Here is a 25,628-nt window from a genome sequence, read left to right on the forward strand (position 1 = left end):
TTCAGCTAGAAGGAGAGGCGGCCTCCATTGTGGTGAGAACCTGGGCCACTGTTTGCTTGACTTGTGTGAACACTTTGCTCCATGTCTCAATCTGCCTTCCCTGGCCTGTATCTAGTCAATTATTGCAAATCTCTGACATAATCATTGGAGGTGGTAGATCTGGCATCACTGCATATCAGTCTTGTACCCTGGCAAATTGAGGAACTTCAGAGTGACCTGAGCATGTGGCTCATTTATTGAGTTACATTATATTGCTGATCCGTTACAGTTTTTTTTTTTAGGAATTCATATATTTAGTACAGTAACTATCTGTTTAAATGTGTCTCTTTATTTTGGCAGCTACTACAACCCAGTGTCAGTAGATTTGTTATCCCTCCAATTGGACTTACAATCATTTCTTTGAACTACTGTTTCTATGTGGGTAAAGCTATACTTTGTGTAAATTTTGGAGGCTTGTAAAATACACCACAAAAATGTGGGTTGTAAGGTGTTTTATTGAGGAAGGGCTTTAGTATCAATGTTTCAGATTATTTGTTCTAATCCACTGTTACATTTAATGTGTTTGGAATTTGTATTCTTTTCCAGTCAAACCATGGGCAAGTAAAACTAAGCAAACCAGTGGCGCTATGGACTCAGCAAGATGTTTGTAAATGGCTAAAGAAGCACTGTCCAAATCAATATCAGACCTACAGTGAGTCCTTCAAACAGCATGATATAACAGGTAGTGTAAAAAATGAAAAATCTTTGGGGGGTGGCAATTGGGTGAAGATGTCAAAATGTAATTATAAATGTATAATCGAGGATAGCTAGCCTTTTCTGGTATTTTTCCTCCCAGCTTACCTTCCCAGCAAGCTTTACAACAAGTGTACAGAGTGGGCAGATACCTGGTCTACCTCTTTCACTTGCCACTGTTGCATATGTTGACATTGTTATTCGTGCTGCCACCGCCCACTCACCAACCCCCACCCCCAACTCCCTGCATTCGGTGTGACTGAAATAATGTACACTTGAGTGAGGATTAAGTGCAGCCTCCTATTCTGCTACTCTAGTGCTCTGCATTGGTGCTTCAGCTCCGCTCATGCTGCATCTATCCTGAATTCTTACTTTATTACATGGGTAGCTTGTGGTAGAACCAACTTTTGTAGTATAAAACCTTGGCAATTATTACTTAATGATTCTCTGAAATATTCTGCCTAAAGAGATTGTTTTGTCTGCACTGTATCTGGAAGTGAAATTCTCTTTTTTTTTGACAAATGTTAATTATATTCAGTTACATAAGTGAAGGGCATTGTCTAATTAAGTACTTGGAGCATGAATGCCGGGACACCTGGGTTGTTAGGTAGTAAACAGACAAATGTAGTGCTGCATTCTGAATAAGCTCTTTATCAAGATTAGTATTAGTGTCTAGTTTCATACTTCACCTACTGCCTTGGGATTAAAATAACGACAAAAATAATACCTGCCTTCCCCTCTTATTGCTGACTTTCTGATGACCTGTCATTCTCTGAAATTGCTTGCTTAGAAGCCAGACATTCCCTTAATTTTGTCAGTTTTTCATTATGGAAAGAAAAAGTATTATCCTTCACCAAAACAAGGGAAGAATAAATTTCAGCCCTTATGCTATGATGTACGTTTGTGCGTTCCATGCCCAGGTAAGAAATTATTTGTACCTGGAGATTTACATTTGACTTGTGCAATGACTAGATATATTTTCTCTTGTTCCCTTTTCTCTTTTTCTCCTTGTGCTTTTTGCAGCAATACTTCATGCTCAACAAGATAAATTGAGAAGCTTTTGACAAAAACTGCATTCACTTCTGTCAAAATTGCCTTCGTTGTCAGGAGATTATCTCATGCGCCTGTGATTTTTGTTTTTTTTACTATTCACTGAATTACTTGTGTGTAACTGTGCTTAGCTTTTTTTGATTGTTGTTGCTATCAGCTAGCATCCACTGGGACCTGAAGGACTACTCTAATTCCTTCCAGATAAAAATTTGTACCTGGAAGAGATTTGTAGCTTTTCTTAAAATCTTGTTTCAGGTTTTAAGTTGGGTCCCCAAAATGAAAGTGATAGCTTTTGTGGGGCACAGGAAGTTTAAAATTTTTAAAAATCTGATGTGTAATAATGTTGCAGTAATTATTTCATGTTGACTTTCATGTCATTCCTATATAAGTATTTGAAAAGGAAAAACATGTGTCTTTTTATGCTGTGAAACATTTTGTTTTTTTTCCAAACTACATATGGTTAAGATGGGAAACATCTTGACAAAATCAGCTTGTCCTTGTTTTCGCCCTCCCTTTAATCCTCACCCCCCAAACTTTTTCTCTGTTTTGCCTTAAAATGCAATTCTACTTATTGGTTCACCAATGAACTATTTTGATTATTCACTTGAACGTGGTGCTTTTAGTTTGAGACCATTAATGGGGAGATGCTCGTCTTGAATCCTTGTTTGTGATCTACAACGGTTCTAAATATGATTCTGATTAGCAATTATAATTTCAATGATCGATTGGATGAATTCACCCACTTCACCTAATCCCACTCTCTCTCATTTGTTCCCCATGCAATTTTGGAATTCCTCCTTTTACGAACATATAAATTAGGAGCTGGAGTAGGCCACTCGGCCCCTCGAGCCTGCTCCGCCATTCAATAAGATCATGGCTGATCTGAATGTAACCTCAACCCCACATTCCTGCCTACCCCTGATAACCTTTCCCACCCCCCCCCCCCGACCTTGTTAATGAAGAATCTATCCAGCTCTGTCTTAAAAATGTTCAAAAACTCTGCTTCCACCGTCTTTTGAGGATGAGCGTTCCAAAGACTCTCCACCCCGTGAAAAATTTTCTCATCTGTCTTAAATGAGCAATCCCTTATTTTTAACAGTGAGGCCCAGTTCTAGATTCTCCCATGAGAGGAAACATCCTCTCTACATCCACCCTGACAAGATCCCTCGGGATCTGAAAAGTTTCAATTAAGTCACCTCTTACTCTTCGAAATTCCAGTGGATACAAGCCTAACCTGCCCAGCCTTTCCTCATAGGACAACCCACCCATTCCTGATATTAGTCTAGTAAACCTCATGAACTGCTTCTAATGCATTTATATCTTTAAGGTGACCAGTACTGTACACAATACTCCAGATGTGGTCTCACCAATGTCCTGTACAATTGAAGCATAGCCTCCCTGCTTTTGTAATTGATTCCCTTCACAAATTATAGCATTCCATTAGATTTCCTAATTACTTGCTGTAGCTGCATACTAGCCTTTTGTGATTCATGCAGTAGGACATCCAGATCCCTCTGAATCTCAAAGCTCTGCAATATTATGCCATTTGGATAATGGGCTGCTTTTTTATTCTCCGTCAAAATGAATGATATCACATTTTCCCACATTGTACTCCATTTGCTAGATCTCTGCCCACTCACTTAACCTGTGTTACTTTTTAGCCTCCTTACACCCTCTTCACAATTTACTTTCCTACCTATCTTTGTATCATCAGCAAATTTAGTAATCGTTCCTTCGGTCCCTTCATCCAAGTCATTTATGTAAATTGTAATAAGTTGAGGCCCCAGCACGGATCCCTGTGGCACACCACTTTGTCACTTTGTCCTGCTAACCAGAAAAAGATTCATTGATGCCAATTCTCTGCTTCCTGTTAGCTAGCCAATCTTCTATCCATGCCAATATGTTACCCCTACACCATGAGGTTTTATGTTCTGCAATGCCTTCTGGAAATCCAAGTACAGTACATCCACTGGTTCCCCTTTATCCACAGCACATGTGACTCCTTCAAAGAACTTCAATAAATTGGCTAAACATGATTTCCCCTTTTACAAAACCATGTTGACTCTGCCTTATTACCTTGAATTTTTCTAAGTGCCCTGCTATAACACCTTTTAATAGCTTCCAACATTTTCCATATGATAGATGTTAGACTAACTGGCCTATAGTTTCCAGATTTCTGTCTCTCTCCCTGTTTGAATAAAGGAGTTATATTTGCTATTTTCCAAACTAATTCCCTGATTCTAGGCAATTTTGGAAAATTAAAACCAATGCATCAACTATCTCATTAGTCACTTCTTTCAAGACCTTAGGGTGAAGTCCATCTGGACCCGGGGATTTGTCAGCCCGCAGCCCCATAAATTTGCTCAGTGCCACTTCCCTGGTGGTTGTAATTTTCCTTGAGTTTCTCCCTCCCTTCCATTTCGTGATTTACCGCTATTTCTGGGGTGTTACTTGTGTCCTCTATAGTGAAGACCAAAGTAAAATACATGTTTAATTCGTCCGCCATCTCCCTAATTTCTATTATCAATTCTCCAGTGCACCCCACAGGATCAATGCTCACTTTAACTCTTTTTTTTTCTTATTTAAATATTTATAGAAACTCTTACTATCCATCTTTATTACCAGCTAGCTTTCCCTCACTCTAATTTTTCCCTCCTTATTAATCTTTTTGTCATTCTTTGCTGTTCTTTATGTTTTTATCTTCTGATCTGCCACCTGTCTTGGTGTAATTATATGCTGTTTCTTTAAGTTTGATACCGTCTTTAACTTTTTTAGTTAGCCATGGATGGTAGGCCCTCCTGCCCTCCCCTTGGAATTTTTCTTTCTCATTGGAATGTACCTATTCTATGTACCCTGAAATATCCCTTTTTTAAATGTCTGCCACTTAACTTCTATTGACATATCCCTTAAGCTCATTTGCCAGTTCACTTCATTTTAGCTAGCTCTGCTTTCATGCTCTCATAATTGCCCTTATTTAAGTTTAAAATACTAGTCTTGGATGCACTCGTTTCTCCCTCCATAATTGAATTTTACATTCATTTTGTTAACTGCTATCTAGGAGTGCCTTCACTAGGAGATTATCAATTAATCCTATCTCATTGCTCAATACCAGGTCTAGTATAGCCTGCTCTCTGTTTGGTTCTAGAAGATGCTGTTCTAAGAAACTATCCAAAAACATTCTATAACCACCTATGCTACCTTTGCCCATCTGATTTTTTTTTTTTCCAGTCTATCTGTAGATTAAAATCCCCCATGACTATTGCTGTACCTTTTTCTGGCAAGCTCCCATTATCTCCTTTTTATATTCTGTCCTACCATGTAGTTACAATTAGGAGGCCTGAACACCGCTTCCACGAGTGACTTCCTGCCTTTACCATTCCTCATCTCAACCCAAACCGCTTCTACATCCTGGTTTCCTGAACTTGGGTCATCCTGTTCTCTAATGTGCTAACACCATCATTAATTAACGAGCCACCCCTCCTTTTTCCTAATTTCCTGCCCTTCCTAAATGTCACGTACCCTTCAATATTCAGGTCCTAATCTATGTCATCCTGCAGCCATGTCTCTGTAATGATCATTATTATTTATTTCTATTTACACTATCAGTTCATCTGTTTCCAATTCAGTTTGTTTCGAATACTGCGTGTCTCGATACAGAGCCTTTAGTTTTCTCCTTTTTTATTATTTTTGTAGGGTCTAGCCTTATGCTGATTTACTCTTAGATTTGTACACTCTGTCCCTTCCTGTCACAGCCTGTTTATCATTTCCCATATTAACACCTGTCTCTACTCTTTGGTTTGCCACATCTTCCCAAATATGATCCCTTGCCCCCACTATTGGTTTAAAACCCTTTCTTCTACTTCCCTAGACATGCAGCTCATGAGGGCACCCAAGCAGGGACTGTTCAAGTCTAGATCATCCCAACGGTACAGATCCCACTTTCCCCAATACTTGTGCCAGTGCCCCACAAGCCGAACCCACTTCTCCCACACCAGTCTTTGAGCCACACATTCATTTCTCTAATCTAATTTCCCTTATGCCAATTTGCACATAGCTCAGGTAATAATCTAGAAATTATTACTTCTGAAGTTCTGCATATTAATTTGGTGCCTAGCTCATCATACTGACTATGCAGACCCTCCTTCCTCATTGGTACTTACATGGACACGACCACTAGATTCTCCCCCTCCCTCTGCAAGTTCCTCTCCAGCCCTGAGCCGATGTCCTGAGCCCTGGCAGGCAACAAAGCCACCTGGACTTTCACTCTTTTGTGACAGAGAACAGTGTCAATCCCCCTTACTATACTGTCCCTACTGCCACTACATTCCTTATTACTCCCCAGTGCCATGGTTAGTTTGCTCATCCATCCTGCAGCCCCCACTCTCATCCAAACAAGCTGAGAGAACCTCAAACCTGTTGGCCAATGCAGAGGCTCTCACTCCTGCCCTTTGGGTCCCCTTGCATGCCTCACTTGCAGTCGCACCCTCCTGTCCCTGGCCACTGACCAAATCAGAATACCCTATCTGAAGTGGTGTGACCATCTCCTGGTATAAAGCATCCAGGTAATTTTCCCCCTCCCTGATGTGTCTGCAGAGTCTGTAGCTCAGCCTCCAGCTCAATGACTCTGAGCTAAAGTTCCTCAAGCTGCAAACACTTGCTGCAGATGTATTTGCCTTGGATCACAATCTTATCCAGGAACTCCCACATGTGGCAACCTTGACACATCACTTGTCCAGCCATCATTAATATGCTTTAAATAATTAGTAAATTATATTAATCACTCATTTAATGTTGCTTTCTTATATATTTTATTAACTTTGCCACCAATTTGTGTACTATTTTAAACCTTGGGGATAAAATAGAACTTAACCACTTACTGGATACTCAGACCGAACAGCCAGCTCCTTTCCCTGTAGTAGAGCAACAACCAATTTCTATGAGTGAATGAGAAAGATAGAAAGAGGAAACGAACAACTCCTTCCCTTTCACTGAACTCCCCTCTCACCAAGCTCTAAGTCTTGGCTCAGTTTGTCAGCTGCACTCTGCAGTTTTTCAATCAAGCGCCTTTTTAAACAGTTTTAACACACTTCATTTTATTGAAAAAAAAATCCCCTTTGCTTATTTTGCGATTATTTTCAGGTTTGTAGACCTATGGAACCTTAGTTGCAGTATTTTTTTTTAAACACCACAATTTTAAAATCTCTCTTTGTAACTGGCACTCCCAATGATCTCCTAGTGTGAAGCTTTGCTTTAATATTTTATAGGATGCCCCAAAGGGTAAATAATACTCTAGTTGCAGCCTCACTGTTGTTGTATAAATCTACCATTGCTTCCAAATACAAATGATTTGGTTTTCCTTTTTATTACATTATCTATTCGTGTTGCCACAATTTTTAAAATAATTTGCATATCAGTGTTCTTCTAATTTTCTTTCTCCATTGAAAATCTTGTCCTTTTTTAAACTGTACTTCCTTTCCTCATTCTTACTTCCACAATCTCTTTAATGCAGAACAATATGAAGAAACTGCATCTGCCACTTTTGTCCATCTCGCCAAACCTCCACACATCCTGCTTTTGCCATGCCCATTCAATTTGGTTTCTTCAATTCCTAATCAGACCATTTTTCTATCTAGTAAATTGAAGTGTCCCTGATGCTGTATCTTTTTAAATAGCACCTGACAGAAATTTCCAAAAACTTCCTTTTTATAACTTTATTTGTGCTTACTGGCCCTGGTTGGCTGCTCATGGTTTTCCTGAAGTATTTAATAATCTTAGTCCATATTATGGGCTTCAGTTGTTCAAAACAACTGAAGTATGTTGTCTGCCATTTTTAAAGAAGGGAATCTGGCTTGTCAGCCTCTAACCCTGTGGCTCAATTTATATCCATATAATTTTGGAAAACTATAATCCGAGCCACCATAGTTGTTCTTTAGCTTCCTTTGGATGTAAACCACCAGGTGCCAATGATTTGTAAATCTTCATGTAACTTCTTATGTGCCATTGATCAAAATAATAACCTCCACAACACCATTAGTACCCCTACAATTTCAATATGCACCTCCTCTGTGAAAACTGAGGTAAAGTATTTATTTTGTATTCCCGCCTTTCGTTCTCCAATACAAGATTGCACCTTTCATCTTTTAGCAGGCATACTCCTACCCTGACGTATCCCCTGACGTATCACCTTACTGGCCACCAGCCTACAAAAAGTCCTTTTATTCTATTTTTCCCTTTGTTTTTTAATCTCAATTCTTGCAAGTTTCCTATATTTATTTGTTTTGCCTTGGACAAAACATTTAGGGAAAATTTTTTATGGAGGTGACAGGATTCTTTGCCACTAGCTGGAAGAGCCAGTGAGAGACTCCTGCTGCCTCCTCTGGGAAGCCCCACCGATATAATGTGCCAAGCGGTTGAGAGGTTCCCGGGCACCACTGGGCGGTGGTAGCAGCTGCTGCTGGAACTGGAATGCTACCCACTGAAGATCCAGGATCGTGAAGCGACCCAGGCCTGGTGTGATTCCTGGTGGGGATCATCGTGGAGGAGGGTTGGCAGCAAGGGCAGGGGGTGACTCTGTGGAAACCACCCCTCCTTTGCCAGATCCTTCGATCAGGCACCAAGTGCCTTTGAATGAGGGACCCCCCACAAGCCCATCTAAATTTGCAGGTTGTGCCATTGTGGGAAGAGGCCCTTAATTGAGCATTGATTGTCCTTGAGGGTCTCAATTGGCAGGGTCCCCTCTCACTTGTTTAAATACTCTCCCCCACCTCCAAACTCCCCATGGGGGAGGGCATAAAATACAGCTTTCAGTATTGACCTGATCTTATCATTTATCCACACTTAAATATTTTTCCATTTTTCCTTACCAGAGCATACTTGATTTGTACTCTCTCCATTTCCTGTTTTAAATATTCCCCATTGATGACCTGTATCTCTATTTGCTTATTTTCCCTTTTATTCAATCTAGGAAATGTCACTTTTTCCCTTTTGATTTTCTTTTTAAATCCCAAATCAAGTAGCTTTGCCCATTTGATGTCTAATTTTCATCATTTATTCTTGTGCTGAACTAATTTACATTTTTGTAACTGCTTCTCAAATATTTTTTCTGTGATTACCCAGAATCAGGGCAAAGCTTTTTGGTGTTCTCTGGATATGTCTTGCTGGAAAGATGGCATTCATTGCCCATTCCTAGTTGTCTTCAGAAGGACATGGTGGGTGTCTTGATATTGTCCTAATGTGGAATAAGACTCTCATATACGTCAAACTAGGTTAGGTTGGCAGAATTCCTTCCCTGTGTTTAGAATGGTACTTCTCTTGCCCACCTTGTATTGTGACCTGCTAAAAGTCTGGAATATCATTTCCTTTAGTAGAGACTCTTTTGCAATCAAGGAGGTGATACCTACAGAGCTACTCCATCATAAGCCTACCAACATGTGCCATTTCCCAGCATTTCTGATTAGGGTTTTTGTTTTTTAAAAAAAAAGCCCCTGTGTAATGGTCACCAGCATCTAGTTCTGATGAGTAGATCAGACCAGAAATCTCCACAGATACTGCCTGATCTGCTGAATATTTCCAGCATTTTCTGTTTTTGTTTCACCAGCATCTAGATGTGCTGTATTGTGTTGGTACCAATTAACTTCCCTTCAGCTATTTTCTGTTTTAAAGGGGAAAAGCACTCTCTAATTTTCCTGTACAAAAGCAAAGTACTTCAGATGCTGGAAATCTGAGAGAAAAGCAGAAAATGGTGGAAATACTCAGCACAGGTAGCATCTGTGGAGAGAGCGTTATTTATTCCATTCTTTAAATATTTGTTTTTACTTCTGTATTTTTCCCATTTGACTATCTGATATCTATTATACATAATTCAGAAAATGATCCAGCTGGCAGCCTTGTGGAACAGAGCATTTTAGCTCCATGATGTTTGCTGCTGCTGTAGTGGAATATGAGTTTGCATAACTAATGCTGATATCAGTAAGCTGGCAATTTTAGATGGTTGCAATTGGGGATGCCAAGCAGAGGGTAGACATTTACCCTAAAATGTTGAGAGAATACCAACTAATCAGCCTTGTGTTTCCTCTGGGTAGCTTAACTCTTTGTTGCAAAAAGCCTCAATCTTCTGCTTCCTATGCACTTAATGCATGTTTTGAGGAGACTAGAAAATGTGATGCGAGGGAAAAATAACTTGAGTAGAAGGTGAAAGAGAGCCACATGCCCTGAGAGAACTCACTTGCCTTCCACATATTGGTCTTTTTGTATATGCATGTGAATTTGGTGTTAATTTTAATCTTAATTGATGGTACAACTACATCACAATTAGAATACATCCAAATAAAACAGCAGACATTTGCTCTATTTTAATCTTTGAATTGTCAAGTGTTCTGTAGCTAATGCAGACAGCTGTATGATTGTAGCATGCTTTTGAGTCATTGCCAATAAAATCTGATCTGAGTGCTATGTTTGTGCTGTTATTCTTACCCATTACGTAGTATATTAATAGTCAAGTAAATGTAAGCAAATCATCTAAAATCCAAACTCTTGTTTTATAACTATTTAAAATCAAAAGAGCAAATGTCTGCTGTTTTATTTGGATGTATTCTTATTGTGAAGTAGTTGTACCATCAATCACCTTATAAGAAAATGTCAGAATTAATGTTTTGTTGCAAGTAAAGTCCCAAGATAGTAATTGATCAAATTAATAGAATGCACATGGAACATCATCCAACAAGTAAATGCTCTGGAAATAATTTGGCTGAAATTCTAGCTTTCAGACATCATTTGAATGCTTGCTTGAGGTGATTTCAGACATGAGGGTCAGCGTGCTGCTGGCAAATTCCATGCTAATGGATTTTAACACATTTAATTTTTCTCCACTCACCTACAGGCTGTTGTGACCAGCATCAAAATCCAAGAGGCCTGTTCATATGAATACTGATTTTAATACCCATTCAAACGCCAGTATCGACAATTGTGGTGTGCGCTGTAATTCCATCCAGGCTTTTGATGCCACAGCACATCTAGCCTTGTTCAAAATGAAGGATTTTGATGAGTAAGGGGCAGCTTTTTCCACTGGTGGCTGTGATGAGAACCAGAGGACACAAATTTAAGACAATTGGCAAAATAATCAGTGGGACGATGAGAAGAAATATGTATACACATAACAAGTTATGATCTAAAATGCTTTGCCTGAAAGGGTGGTGGAAGCAGATTCGATCATAAATATCAAAATGGAATTGGATATCCACTTGAAAAAGAAAAATTTGTAGGGCTAGAGGGGAAGAGTGGTGGAAGAGGTTAGATGGTTCTTTAAAAGAGCTGGCACAGGCACGATGGGGTCAAATGGCCTCGTGTTTTGAAAGATTCTCTAACTCCTGTAGGGCTTGAACAACTTGGGGAATTCCAAATGTTCACTGCATAAACTTTCAGGATAGAGAGGGAATGGAAAATAGAATACAAAATTAGGGAGGGCATGTTGTGATGAGGACATAACCTATCTATATCCCCTTGCAGATTCCTTGTGAGTGGGCAAAAACTTGGCCGATAGGAGTTTAATGTAGGAAAGTGTGAGGCCCTGCACTTTGGTAGGAAGAATCAAAAGGCAGACTATTATTTAAATGGAGAGAGACTCCAAAAAAAGTGCAGCACAGAGGGATCTGGATGTTCTTGTGCATGAAACACAAAAGGTTAGCATGCAGGTGCAGAGTAAGTAATTAAGAAGGCTAATGGAGTTTTGGCCTGTATTGCTAGGGGGTTGGAGTTTAAAAATAGGAAAGTCTTGTTACAACGGTACAGGGTGTCGGTGAGGCCGCACCTGGAGTATTGTGTACAGTTTTGGTCCCCTATTTAGAAAAGGATATACTGGCATTGGAGGCAGTTCAAAAGAGATTCACTAGGCTGATTCCTGGGATTAAGGGGTTGACTTATCAAGAACGGCTAAACAAATTAGCTTTTATTCGTTAGAGTTTAGAAAAACCAGAGGTGATCTTACTGAAACTTACAAGATTCTGAGGGGGCTTGACAGGATAAATGTTGAAGATGTTTCCACTAGTGGGGTAACCTCGAACTAAGGGACATCGTTACAGAATAAAGGGACACTCCTTTACAACTGAGATGTGAAGGAATTTCTTCTCTCAGAAGGTAGTGAATGTCTGGAATTCTCTACCTCAGTTGTGGAGGCTAGATCACTGAAAGTATTTAAAGAGGAGGTAGGTAGATTTTTGAAATATCAGGGAATTGAGGGCTATGAGGATCTGGCACGAACTAGAGGAGTTGAGGCCTGGGGCAGATCAGCCATTATCCTATTGAATGGCAGGGCAGGCTTGAGGGGACGAATGGCCTACTCCTACTTCTTATGAAACAAGTAGAATCTTGATCACTTTATACTCTCTCACACTTAAAAACCAGGTTATGGCCAGGATTTTAGGATGTTGGGGTTTCCCTTCCCCCATCCAAAGAGTTGGTGGCCAATGCATTGCAGCTGATGCTGACTGCCCTGCAGCTATTCAACTCTGAGGGGTGGGGGGAACGAAAGGAGGCTGTTGATGGAGGCACACCTCCTGCTGAGGCCCAAGCAGGTTCACTTTCCAGGCTCTTTGACCCCCCCCCACCCCATGCCTCTGAACTCCTGCCAGCATAAAAATTTGAGGCTGAGTGGGAAACAGCCCTTAAGTGGTCATTAATGGCCACTTAAGGGCCTCAAATGAACAAGGGTCAGCCAGTTAGCCTAGGCATCATCCATCCCACTGTAAAATTGCAGAGAAATCGGGTCAGACATGAGCCAGTGGGAAGGCCATCCGAAAAACTTCACTGGGACCCCCCTGCCTGCAAATCTGCTGGCAGTTGGGGGGGGATGTAAAATTCTGTCCATTATGTTTCTAAATTGGGAACAAGATTAACAGGCCTAAATTTGCCATGTTTCTTTCCTATGGTATTTTTCTCTGGTCAGTCCTGGCACAGTAGGCCCAAGTTATCTCACCATTCGAGTCCAAACTTACCAATGTGCTATGGTGTAATTTTATATGGACATCGAGGAACAAGAAACCCACGCTAGCCCAGTCCTTTTTCTAAAAGAAAACAGAAATCTTCTACCTTTCCTGATCCCGCAATTTCTCTTTTCTGTTTCCCAAAATGTGTCCAGTTGATTCTTTCAATTTAGTTTAAAACCTTTACAATGTTTTATTCTTCTACTAGCAGAGTCCCACAAAACATTTGTGGGGAAATTATCTTTATTGCAACAATACTTTAAATTCCGATCCCAAGCCATCCATCTTGTGCCATCCCCTTCCTTCCACCCATGTCATTTCATCATTCCCATTCTCTCCTGCCTCCTCCCCACCATTTTCTCCCAGGCTGTCTCTGCCTATGCTGTTTCCAGCTCCCATGCCACCAATTTCATCCCCCAAAATGTTCGTACGCACCATTATCTCCGTCCCTCCCTTGCCGCCCCTAGTGACTTTGCTGGCAAGACCAGCGTTTGTGGCCCACCCTTAATTGCCCCTGAGAATGTAGTGGTGAGCTGCTTTAATAAACCGCTACAGTCCATGTGGTATAGGTACACCCATAGTGCTGTTAGGCAGTATTTTAACACAATGACAGTCATTGCCCTTAAGGTGTTAGTGAGCTGCCACCTTGAATCACAACAGTCCTTGTGGGTGTTAATAAGGGATTCGGTGATGTCGGCAAATCATTGATTATTGATAGTATTGATGATGGTTGGGTATAGGTTATAGGTCATATTTGGGCAATCTTCCCTTTTGGATGGGTGCTAGTATTGTAGCTGTACTAGAAGAGCTTGGGTGCGGCTAGTTCTGGAGCACAAGTTTTCAATACAGCCTGGGTGTTATCTGGGCCCACGGTCTTTCCTCTATCTATCTAGTGCCTTCAGCCATTTCTTGATATCATGTGGCTAAAGGCTGGCAACTTTAATGCTGCAATCTCCGAAGGAGGCTAAGCTGAATCTTTGTCTTGGCACTTCTGGCTGACGATTGTTTCAAGCTTTTCTCCTGCACTGATATGCTGGGCTCCCCTATCATTTAGGATGGGAGTGTTTATGGAACCTCCTTTTCCATTGTTTAATTGTTCACCACCCTTCACAACTGGATGTGGCAGGGCTGTACTATTGCTGAAGCCCCCACTATTAACATCCTGGGGATTACCATTGACCAGAAACTGAACTGGACTAGCCATATAAATACTGTGACTACAAGAGGCTAGTAATCCCCAGGATGTTGATAGTGGGGGCTTCAGTGATAGTAATGCTATTGAATGTCAAGGGGTGATGGTTAGATTCTCTCTTGCTAGAGTTGGTCATTGCATGGCACTTGTGTGGCACAAAGGTTACTTGTCAGCCCAAGCCTGGATATTGTCCAGGCCTTGCTGCATTTGGACATGGACTGCTTCACTATCTGAGGAGTCATGAATGGCACTGAACATTGTGCAATCATCAGCGAACATCCCCACTTCTGACCCTATGATGGAAGGAAGGTCATTGATGAAACAGCTGAAGATGGTCGGGCCTAGGACACCACCCTAAGGAACTCCTACAGCTATGTCCTAGAACTGAGAGAATTTATCTCCAACAATTGTAACCATCTTCCTTTGCGCTAGGTATGACTCCAACCAACGGAGCGTTTTCCCACTAGTTCCCATTGACTCCAGTTTTGCTAGGACTCCTTGATGCCACACCATCAAATGCTGACTTGATATCAAGAGCTGCAACTCTCTTTCATTGACGTTCCTGCTGGGGCTAAACTTGCCAATCTCTTTCCTGTCCAACTAGCCCTACCCACTGCCTTCCTGTGGACTCTGCTCTTGCTACTCCACTATGCATCTCGCTCCAGAATGTCCATTCATTGTGAGCAAGGCCCTTGCTATACATGAACTACTAATGGATGATTGCATCAATATCAGCACCTTAATGAAAACTTGGCTGAGGGGTGATGACACCTTTCCCCTTAGTAAAGCCTGTCCACCACTTGCCCCATCAAGACTGTGTACACCAGTAGTGATGCGGCCCTTATCATCAGGCCATGCCTTGGCCTTGAACCCCTACTCTGGCACTTGCTCTTCCTTTGAGCATTTCACCTTGTTCTACCTTTTGACATTTCTCATTCAAAATCCTTGTTCTCTACTGCCCTCCCAAGTATAATAAATATTTTCTCTGCAAGGCATCTTCACTGCTTCCATCTCAGTCTCTGCACCAAATGATCCCTCATACTCTGATTTCAACCTCCATCTCAACGCCTGCTCCCTCTCCTCTGAGTTCACTGCCATCATATCCTCCCAAAATCTTTCCCTCTATGTAAACACCCCAACCCATATTCATGGCCACTCTCTTGACCTTGCCATTTCACATGGTCTTGCTTGTCCTGTCATATCAATTACAGATAATGCCATCTCTAATCACCACCTTCTATCACACTCCAACCATATCCCACTTCCACGTTCTAACCCTACTTCTTTCGTATATCCCCCATCCCCTGGAAAACCTATCCTCCAATTCACTTATAACTGCACTTTCAAAATCAAAATGCCCAACTGCCTAGCCTCTGGCCACATGTTTGTTACTACATTTCTGCAGCTCAATGGCACCTTCATCCACACATCTGATGCACTAGTCCCCATTAAAACCATTACTGTCTCACCCTGGCCATTTCCCCCAGTTATGCTGTCCTCTCCATACCCTTAAATCCAAGGAACAGAGACTTGAAACAATGTGGCAGAGCACTCATTTACCCATTCATCACCAGCTGTGGCTGGATTACATAAGGCATTATCAAGTACTGCTCTCATCAGCTAAAACTGCTCACTGTTCCAGAATCATTCTGAAGTGGTAACATGATTTCCCCCAGCTCGTTCTCTATTGCAAACCATCATCTTAAAACTACCCCCCTGTCTCCTCCACCCTCACCTCCAGCAACAACTGTGAGGAGCTCATGGACTTCCTTCTCATTAAGATCAAAACCATCTGATTAGCTGCCCTTGCTGCCAAATTTCCTCCAGTTCCTCACCGCTCTAGCCCTGAATTCACACCTTTCTCTAGTTTTTCTATCTATCCTCATGCTGTCTCCTAGCACGTCTTGTCCATGAAACCCACCTCCTGCTCCCCTGATCCTATTGGCTCTGATGGTGGATACATTGAATGAATCTACTTGGTCTCTTCCACTTAAAGCTTTTGGCTGAAGAAATTTGAAAAACTTCAACTTTGCATCTTGCACTAATGCTGGGCTCCACTGTGGTTGAGGATAGACTTATGGAGTCGCCACCTCCTGTTGATTTTCTGGACATACTTCACCATTCTTGACTGGATGTGGTATGGTTAGATTTTTGCTGGGTTCAGTTTATAGACTGCTGCTTTTGGTGTTTAGTGTACAGATAACTCTGTGGTAGGTTTACTAGGTTGATGCCTCATTCTAAGAATCTATTCCTAATGGACATTTTTATGCTTCCTATTGAATCCGGGTTGGTATGTGGCTTGATGGTAATGGAGCAGTGAAGACATATGGGTGTAAGATTATGTTGTCACATTATCCAATTCTGCTGATCCTCAACATCTCCCCAGACTCTTAGTTTTGTGCTGTTAGATTTGTCCTTGATGTGTTTCGATTCTAAGTTTAAAAATGTATTGAGAAGTTACTACATGGTGTACTTGTATTCAAGTCACATGCTTCTACCTTGGAAGTGGAGTGCATCTCTAGTTCTTTGACAGGTAAAGAAGAAAGCTAAGAATTAGTGCATTTTAACAGTTAAGAAAATGTTTGGAGTGGCTACACTTGGTAGGAATAAATTGTGCTGACTTGTCTTAATTCTACTTCTGTACCACACACTATTACTGTAATAACTTTTCAGAAGTGGTTAGTCAAAGCAGTTAACTAAAACGAAGAATGATAAAACTTTGGATCATTTGCAGAGATCATTCACATTCCCTTTGGCCTCACAGATGAGAAGATTAATGATTTTAATCATTATAAGGTTGCTGCTCTCCTTAGGGGAAATTGTTCTACTGTGGGAATAACTAATAGCTGGGTTTTTTTTTTGTATGATTCTTGATGTTTTGAATTGATCTAGCCCATGAGGATACTTGGGCATAATTTGTATGAAGAAGCAGCTCTGAATGGTAACTCCCTAATGTCAACCACTTCATTTGTGATCTCATTATAAGGTGATACAATACTGAATTAGTGATGCTGCTGCAATGATGACAAAGAACCTTCATTTTGTTCACTGCTAAAATATACAACTAGTCATGCTCTCCTTGAAATGAAGGCCATTATATAGAACAAAAACAAAAATAGCTGGAAAAACTCAGCAGGTCTGACAGCATCTGCGGAGAGGAACACAGTTAACATTTTGAGTCCGTGTGACTCTTCATACGGACTCGAAACGTTAACTGTGTTCCTCTCTGCAGATGCTGTCAAACCTGCTGAGTTTTTCCAGCTATTTTTGTTTTTGTTTCAGATTTCCAGCATCCGCATTATTTTGCTTTTATCTTCACCATTATATAGAACATTATTTGGCTGAGAGTTTTCAACTTAAGATTGGATGATCTTGATGTATGCTTTCTTTATACAAATCTTTTCTTCTAACTAGACAGAAGCCTTTTTGTCCTTAAAGACTCTGCATTCGTCAGCATCCTTCCATGTAAGAAAGATGATGAACCCGCAGCAAACAATCCATTTCAGATAGGCTATCTTCATATGATGCACCTTTGCTGTAGGCTGAAAACACCAATTCTTGAAAAGCAAGTTCTGCCACATATGAAGCTTCCAAGTGTTATGGGTTGTTTTTGGTGTTGGTGCCTGTTGCCAAGCCCTTTTCGACACTGGTCATAGTGGTGATGCACGCCAGCCGACAGGAAGTGTTATCATCTTCCTCTGTCATCAGTAACTCCCAAGTGTGATAATGTTTAGGGCCTTCGTGTAATGCTTGCACGCACCCTTGAAGTAGAGCTTTGGCATCTCGCTGGTCATTTGGCTCTGGCTACCTCTCCATGCAGAAAATGTTGGATATGCAAAATCCAAACTGGCAATGACTCTGCATCATTGAATTCAATAATTCCACTCGCGTCTACTCATTGATTCATTCACTTTGAAGAAGAATATTCCAGAAGTCAAAAATAAAAAGCTCTATAGTTTTCAAAAAGATGTATAGGTGACCAAGTACTCTAATCAAAGCAGGATGCTATGCATCATAGAGAAATATTTGCTTTTTTTTTAAACACAGTTGCAGATTAGATTTGGATTTTTCTTACAATATTTGGCAGCGGTCAAAAATATTGCATGATTCGAGATGGAAGTGTCATGCTGGAAAATGCTGTACAAATACTTTGGTTCTACAATGATAAGTAGTGAGGATGCAATGCTGCATGGTCCTTTAGCAATGTACTACATTGGTCAACCTGTTCTTTGCAATGTTTCATTTAAAAAAAATCTTCTTTGGGATGCTAAAGAGGGCATATCTGTAAAAACAACATTTTGCAAAACACATTTTTGCTGTCTGACCTTGATGCCACTATATCATTAACACCCCTTTGTCCATGACATCTCTGGCAGTCTCTCCTTTTGGCAGTCTCTCCTTTGTCAATCTCTCCTTTGCCTCCACCTACCACTGGCCTTCTATCCAGCTTGACTGCTCCACCCCACTTACAGTATAAATTTCATCACATTTTTACTTCAGCCCTGAAGAAGAGTCATACAGACTCAAAACGTTAACTCTGGTTTTTCTTTCTGTTCACATGTTGTTAGACCTGTTTGAGTTTTTCCGGTATTTTCTGTTTTTGTTTCCAATTAATTGATATTTGTTTTATTATTCACTAACATTTTGGTGTCTTTGGTAAAATAAAAGATGAATATCTTAATGGATGCAAAAAGGAAGTTTTGGTTTTGCCTTGCAGCTTGTGAAGGATCAGATTTTGTTTTTAACTTGTTATTGGGATGTGAACCAATATTACCCATTCCTGATTACCCTGAGAGCATTAGCAGTCAACCACATAATGCGATTGAGACTAGAGTCCATTAAGCCAAGTAAGAGTTTGATTTCATACTAGAAAATGATTGTTGCCATCTCCTGGGATGGGAGGCAAGTCTGCTACTAAAGTTGGTAATGTACTCTTAAGAATCAGGAACTATTGTAATCTTGTTGCAGAAAGAATGGTTTCAACTAAGGATACAGATGTATCAGCCCCATTAATGGTTGCAGAAGAACATAAAATTGTCTCAGAATCTGTCATGAAAGACCATGGTTTGACTGAAGGGGTGTGTAGAGTCAAAAGTTCAAACTTCTAACATGGAAGAGATGATAACACCTCAGACTGACTGCAAAGGTTAAAAGTCAACTGACAACTGGTTCTGCCTGCAGCCACAAAGTCACAGGAGTCAAAACAGAATACAGCAGCAGTGCTCCAGGCTGATGGACAACCAGAGAAAGACAATGCTATGAAGCAAAAGAACTTGTTTGTAGGTAATGCTGATGCAGTGGAATTATGGGGACAACTTTAAAATTTCAGAACAGAAAATGAAACTTCAGAATGAAGAAGCTGTGGCTCTTGCTCCGATAGAATTGGACATAAGCCATACCGAATGGAAAAACACAGAGTGCAGAAAACTGCAAGAGCTAATTTAAAAAAAAAATTTTGTCAGAACATAAACATAATCTCAAGATTCTTAAAGCGAAGGAGAACCACAATCCTGTGTTTAAATAGGAGAAGAATGACTTGGATGATTTGCCTAGCTGAAATGTTTTCTGTGGATTTAGAATTTAAACCTACAGCCATGAGGAAAATAGAAGTCAAACATTAAAACTTGGGCTAAGCAGTTCATGTACTAGGAAAACAAATGGAAATATTGAAACCAGAGGGTAAAACTAATTAAGACAATTTCTTCTGAGTCTACAGTTTGCACCTGCTGGTATTAAGTTAGCAATTGTGTTCTTGACAGTTTCCCAGACTGAATCAATTGTACCATCTTTTAACCAAGGACATGGAAACAAAATGGACTTTAATTGTTATGAGAAAGGAGCTACTAGCAACAAAACCACCTCTCTGCCATTCGAGAGGATGGACTTTAAGAATTGCCATAAAAAGGGCTTTAAATCCTAACTGTTACATGCATTTGATACCGCTTAAACATCGTGATGCTGCTGGGATAGACTGTTTGTCTAATAGACAAAGTGGCAGCATGGGGCAGAGTGTTACTTGCAATGTGAGGTAGTTGTTAAAGTTTATAGAATGTTAAGTTTTTTTTATATTTTGGATAATGGTTCATGAAACCTCACCACTATGGTAATTATTTAACGTTCTTTAGAGGGGAGGTGTACAATTAAGGTTTATAAGATATTTTTGGATTGTATCTTTTAAGGCAAATGAAGGGGGTCATGTGACTTCTTCTGCAGTCTGTCTGACATTAGGCCTGGGTAGTTTCTTTGTTAGAGGTCAAAAAGTAGGTGCAAGGTATTTATGCTTGGCGACAATGGCAGCAGTCTCTGGGTAATGAGTAGACTTGAGCCTCAAAGTCCCAGAAATGTGTTGAAAGGCACTAGGTTGTAAAATGTCGTGCTATAAATTGTCCATTTACTTCTAAGATGAAAGGGAGTTGGTATCGAGGATAGCTAATTCACATTTCTACCTATATACAAGGTTAATGTGTTTCACATGTGTTACCATGGGGAAGAGTGCAGAGGAAGCTATTTTCGAAATCCAGTTACAGGCTTCCCTACAAATCAATGAATATCTCAGACAAACAGCAGAAGTTTCTGTGTGGTCAGCAGGGAGAAGAGGCTGTTTGACTTTGCAAGCTACTACAGCCGGATGCAGGAGGGAGATGGTCTCTAGTTGGAGAGATGCATCCTTCAACCATCTGAGGATTCTGGGAGATTCACCCTAGCATAGCTAGGGGAATAAGAATCATTGGAACAGGCTTTACTATGACTATTGGATTTAAGAAACACTCTGAAAACTGAAGAAAAGGAGTGTCTGGAGAACAGTTACTCAAATTTACTACTCAGTGAAATGGGGATACGGGAACCCATTGGAAGCTGGGATTAACTGGGCTGTTTTCTAAAAGGACTAATTCTGTGGAGAATTTGACGGGTGATAAGTATGCAAAAGCAATGTCACATTTTGTAATTAAAGTATAAGTTGCCTACAAAAAAAGTGTTTAGTCAATAGTGTTTTATTTTAAGTCTTAAGTTTTAAAATGTGAAATTTTGCCAGGTCATTCTTTAGCCTGGAATATAGCATCCCTTTTTAAAAAGTTATTCGCCCTTACGGAGATCATAACGACTGTGGTGCTGTTGTCGGTGAAATAGTGGTTGACATTTATTGTCTAAGTTTGCAACTTGGGGAAAAGTGCTGAAGGATTGAGTGTGGGCATGGGACTGTACCTTCAGAAGAGTAGGAGATAAAAATGGAATATAAATCAATTGATCCTGTAAGTGGTATGCTAATTGGGTGTCTGAAAGGTCCCAGAATACCTTCAAACTGTTTTGGGTAATTATCTGAAATGTTTAACTTACCCTTTCCCTGACTGTGAAAAGTATTATGAAGGGGGATTGGCATCTTTGCTCATGGTGTACGAAAGGAAGCAGAATCTGGAAAATTTGCCTTTGAAAGACTGACGTGTTTGGAAACTAGCTGAGGTCCATCTTTAAACTTCAGCCAGGAGACTAGTAACCTGCTACTCCCTACTTGTTTGGCTTGAAAATAGTGATATGTGGGCCTTGTACATTTTCAAAGATGTACAATAATGTAGGACAGTGACTTTTCTCCTTTTCACCTTACCACTTTAATTGATGGGCATGTTCCATTCCAATAATACCTAATAAGGCTTCATTTATGAAATCTGGTTAGCTGGCTTAGCTGCTGCGTAGCTGATAAACTAGAGCCAATTGTGTGGAAAGACAGCTGAATATAATTTAATATTACTGAAAGACCATTTAATGAGAAAATAGCCACAAAATAGGGACACTGACTAATCTTTAAATGCAAATAATGTTATTCTCTGGATGTGGCATTCTAAACAGGTTTGAAATTTGGGCCCCAGACATTCTCCATGTCTCAAGATGTACAAAGTAATTATTTCAAAAATTCAATCTTGGTATATGGCCATTGCTAGCAAGGCTAGCATTTATTGCTGAACCTTAGTTGCCCTTGAAAGTAATTTTGAACTGCTGTGGACCATTGTGGGCCATGGTGCTGCTGGGTATGGAGTTCCTAGATTTTGACCTGCTTACCAGGGGGAATAATTTTTTCTTTAACTTCCCTATCAAAGAGGCCTTGTGCCGCAGTGGGTAGCACCCCTGCTTCTGAACCGGAAGTTCTGGGTTTGATTCTCACACCAGGACTGGATGATCACAGAAGGTGCCTTCATTACCTGGTTGATTATGAACCTGTAAATCCTTCCAATACACCTGTGGCAGGCAGTATGATTGTTATGACCAATGCAGTTGGTAAAGCGGAGTTATTTAAAAATCCTAGAGGGAAACTGTAAACAACTGTCATAACCTATAATTTTAAGTGTTATGTTTGAGATGCGACTCAATTCAGGAATTAGACCATCAGTTCTTGAGGTTTTACCTTAAACTAAATGAAACATTTTATTAATTTACACAGGTTAAAATATATGTACAGATGGCTACAAATTATCATAACTTTTAACAAATTCCCAAACTAATCTCCATTAAAGCAACAGCAACCCATAGACTTAACCAGACACCAGGCAAAGCATTTTCACTTTATGTATTCAAAGTGAGGTTCTTTCGCTTTGGTTGCTGTAGGGCCAGTTGGAGGCTTGCAGCTGCCTTTTGATCTCACATTGCCTCTGCTCTGCACACCTGAAAACTGCTGAAGTTATACCTACCACCATTGATTAAATTCAAATTCTCATTGTCTCACCGGCCTCTTTGAACTTCGCCTTTTAATAATGAAACCCGTTTTATAGTACCAATTTTATTAGCAATATAAACATATTGCTTGGTAGCTGCTAGAAAGGCATCAATTTTCACCCCATTTCTTGAATGCTCTATTCAAAAAATGCAAATGCATGCTATCTCTCTTGCATATCAAAACTAGTACATATCAAAGCACCCAGACTAGCTGGCTTTAATCCAATTAAGACACACCCATGGACTAAAGCTCTATTTTAAACAAAAAGTATTTTCCCAAAATATTATATACATTAATAGCTTCATGACAACGATACTTTGTGGAGTGGCACCCCTTCAAATTATAGTTTCTGGCGACCTGATCCAGGAAAAACTAGTTACAGAAACTGACATCAGCATGTGCTTTGTCTCCTGGATCAATAGATGAGTGAAGTGTCTAAGTCTCTATCAAAGCCTCTCATCATCATCATCATCATCATCATCATCATCATCATCATCATCATCATCATCATAAACTTCTACTGGGGTACCTATGACCTTCTTTGTTCCAAGGAGAGTAGTACTAACTTCTCTTAACTGAAGTCCCCCATCCCTGATAACCTGGTAAACAACCTTTCTACCCTTTTTTATATCGTTCCTGAGGTGTCATGACAAAAATTATCCACAATATTCCAGGTGATTTCTAAAGTTCCAGCATGACTTGTTTTTAAATTCCATTCCTCTATTATAAATGCAACTAACCTCTGATTTTAAACACCTTTTCTTATCTTGCTCTGCCACTGTTTAAGGATTTGTGTTTGTGTCTCTTTCTCTACACTTCTCAAAGCGAGGGATCATGAAAGATGTGTAGATTAAAAGGAAAGGACTTGGAAAGAGAGTAAGGTAGCAATAAGGATAATGATCAGAACATGACAGGAAGGGATAGAACTTGAGTGTGCCAGCAGATAAGGCCAGAATTTTCAAAAATAGTAAAAAGACAGAACTTAGGACTCTAAATCTGAATGCACATAGCACTCATGACAAAACAGATCATTGCCAGCTCAAATAGAAGTAAATATGCATGACCTGAGAGCAAGATGACCAAGGCTAGGACCTGACATTTTCTGAAGGGCTGGAAACTAGGGAAAGGTGGTAGGGTAGCTCTGTTAAATAAGAATGACATTAGAACTAGTGTCACCTCTCTTTATTGTACTAAAGATCAAGAATATCAAAGGTAAGAAGTCACTTGTGAGAGTAATTTATAGGTCCCTAACAGTAACTACACTGTTAAACGGGGCATACGGGAAGAAATAATGGGGCCAGTAAAAAAGGGGATAGCAATAATCATGGGTGATTTTAATCTACGTATAGGTTGGACTAATCAAATAAGCAAAGGTAGCCTGGAAAATGAGTTCATAGTGTGTTTTAGGGACAATTTCTTAGAGTAGCATGTTCTAGAGTCAACCAGAGAGCAGGCTATTCTACACCTGGTAATGCACAATTAGACAGGATTGATTAATGACCTCAGAGTAAAGGAGTCCCTAGATAGCATTGATCATAACATGGTTGAATTTCACATTCAGTTTGAGGGAGAGAAAAGTTGGTCTAAGACTAGTGTTTTAAATTCGAAGGCAATTGTAAGGGTGTGAAGATGGAGCTGGCTAAAGTGAACTGGGAAATTAGGTTAAGGGGGTAGGTTGGTAGAGGTGCAGTGGCAGGTATCTAAGGAGATATTTCATAATGCTCAACAAAGGTACATCCCAGTGAGAGAGAGACACACTCGGAGAAGGATGCATCACCCGTGGCTAACAGAGTTAAGGATAGTATCAAATTGGAAGAAAAAAAGCATACAATTCCGCAAAGATTAGTGGCAGGTCAGAAGATTGGACAGAATTTTTTTAAAAAAGCAAAGAATGACTTTCTCTAATTTCTCCCTTATGAGAGAAATCTAGCTAGAAATATTTTTTAAAAAAAGGTAAGTTTCTACAAGCAGTATCAACTTGCCCATTTTCTTGTTTCATGATAAATGTTAATACATGATGGGATCCATTGGTGTATTTATGGTTGAAGGGAGGGGATAAGTTGGCAACTTTCATTCGTTTTTTGCAGTTGGAGCAACGACCTAAACCTTAGTGATGATAACATTCCGGCAGCAACAGTGCCCAATCTTTATGGTGTTCGTCCTCATCCTCCTCCTTCAGTGTTCTCCTCCTCCTCCTCCTTGTTCTCCTGTTTGGTGATCTTGTCATCCTCTTTGTTTTCCTCTTCCTTCTCAATATTTTCCATATTCTTGTCCTCTGCCTGTTTCTCTTCATTGTTCTCATCTGATAAGGGTCTTTTGTCATCCTTCACCTTTAATCCTCTCTGTTATGCAATGTTGTGCAGGACACAGCATCACTATGATTCTGGACCCCCTTGCTGCTGAGTATTGAAGGGAGCCCTTCTGGACCTATCTAGGCACTGGAAGTGCATCTTCAATATACTAATGGCTTGCTTAGTGAGACACTTGATGTTCATGTGGCACTCATTGTAATGCTCCTGCATCCCATTGTTGGAGTTATTCACTGGTATCGTGAGTCAAATTTGAACAGGATATCCCTTGTCTCCTTCAAGATAGCCCTTCAAAGTCTGTGAGTTTGAACAAAAAGGTCTGGACTGATGGACTGCCACAGTGTGAATGCATCATGACAACTCCTAGGAAATCTGGCGCACACTTGTGTGAATCTCTTGTAGAGATACACCAGCTGTGTATTGACGATATGAAATCCCTGCAGTTGATTTAAAAGCTCCATAGTGATTGTAATCTTCCTTTCCACGTGTGTGCAATTGGCTTCCCATGGGTACAGGGTGCCAGGCAGAGAAGCGAATGCAGTTGTCCACTTTTATTCTGATTTTTTTTTTGATTATTGTTGTCACTGGGGATGTTGGCATAAATTAATTATCCTGGCACACAACCTACCTGTGACCTACCTTTTATATGTATGCACCACCAATTG

At 40.3% G+C, this 25,628-nt stretch overlaps 1 protein-coding gene across 3 annotated transcripts in view; it reads left to right on the plus strand.

Moving 5' to 3' along the window:
* The window catches only part of LOC144679616 (sterile alpha motif domain-containing protein 12-like), a 150,546-nt gene that overhangs the window by 63,908 nt on the left and 61,010 nt on the right, over window positions 1-25,628 (plus strand). For all 3 annotated transcript variants that reach the window (XM_078540185.1, XM_078540183.1, XM_078540184.1), the window contains exon 3: window positions 586-721. In XM_078540185.1, the coding sequence (XP_078396311.1) occupies window positions 586-721 (136 nt within the window). The remainder of the gene's footprint in view (window positions 1-585; window positions 722-25,628) is intronic.

The sequence above is a fragment of the Cetorhinus maximus genome, chromosome 4 (genome assembly GCF_964194155.1).
Source record: "Cetorhinus maximus chromosome 4, sCetMax3.hap1.1, whole genome shotgun sequence".
Classification (NCBI taxonomy): domain Eukaryota; kingdom Metazoa; phylum Chordata; class Chondrichthyes; order Lamniformes; family Cetorhinidae; genus Cetorhinus; species Cetorhinus maximus.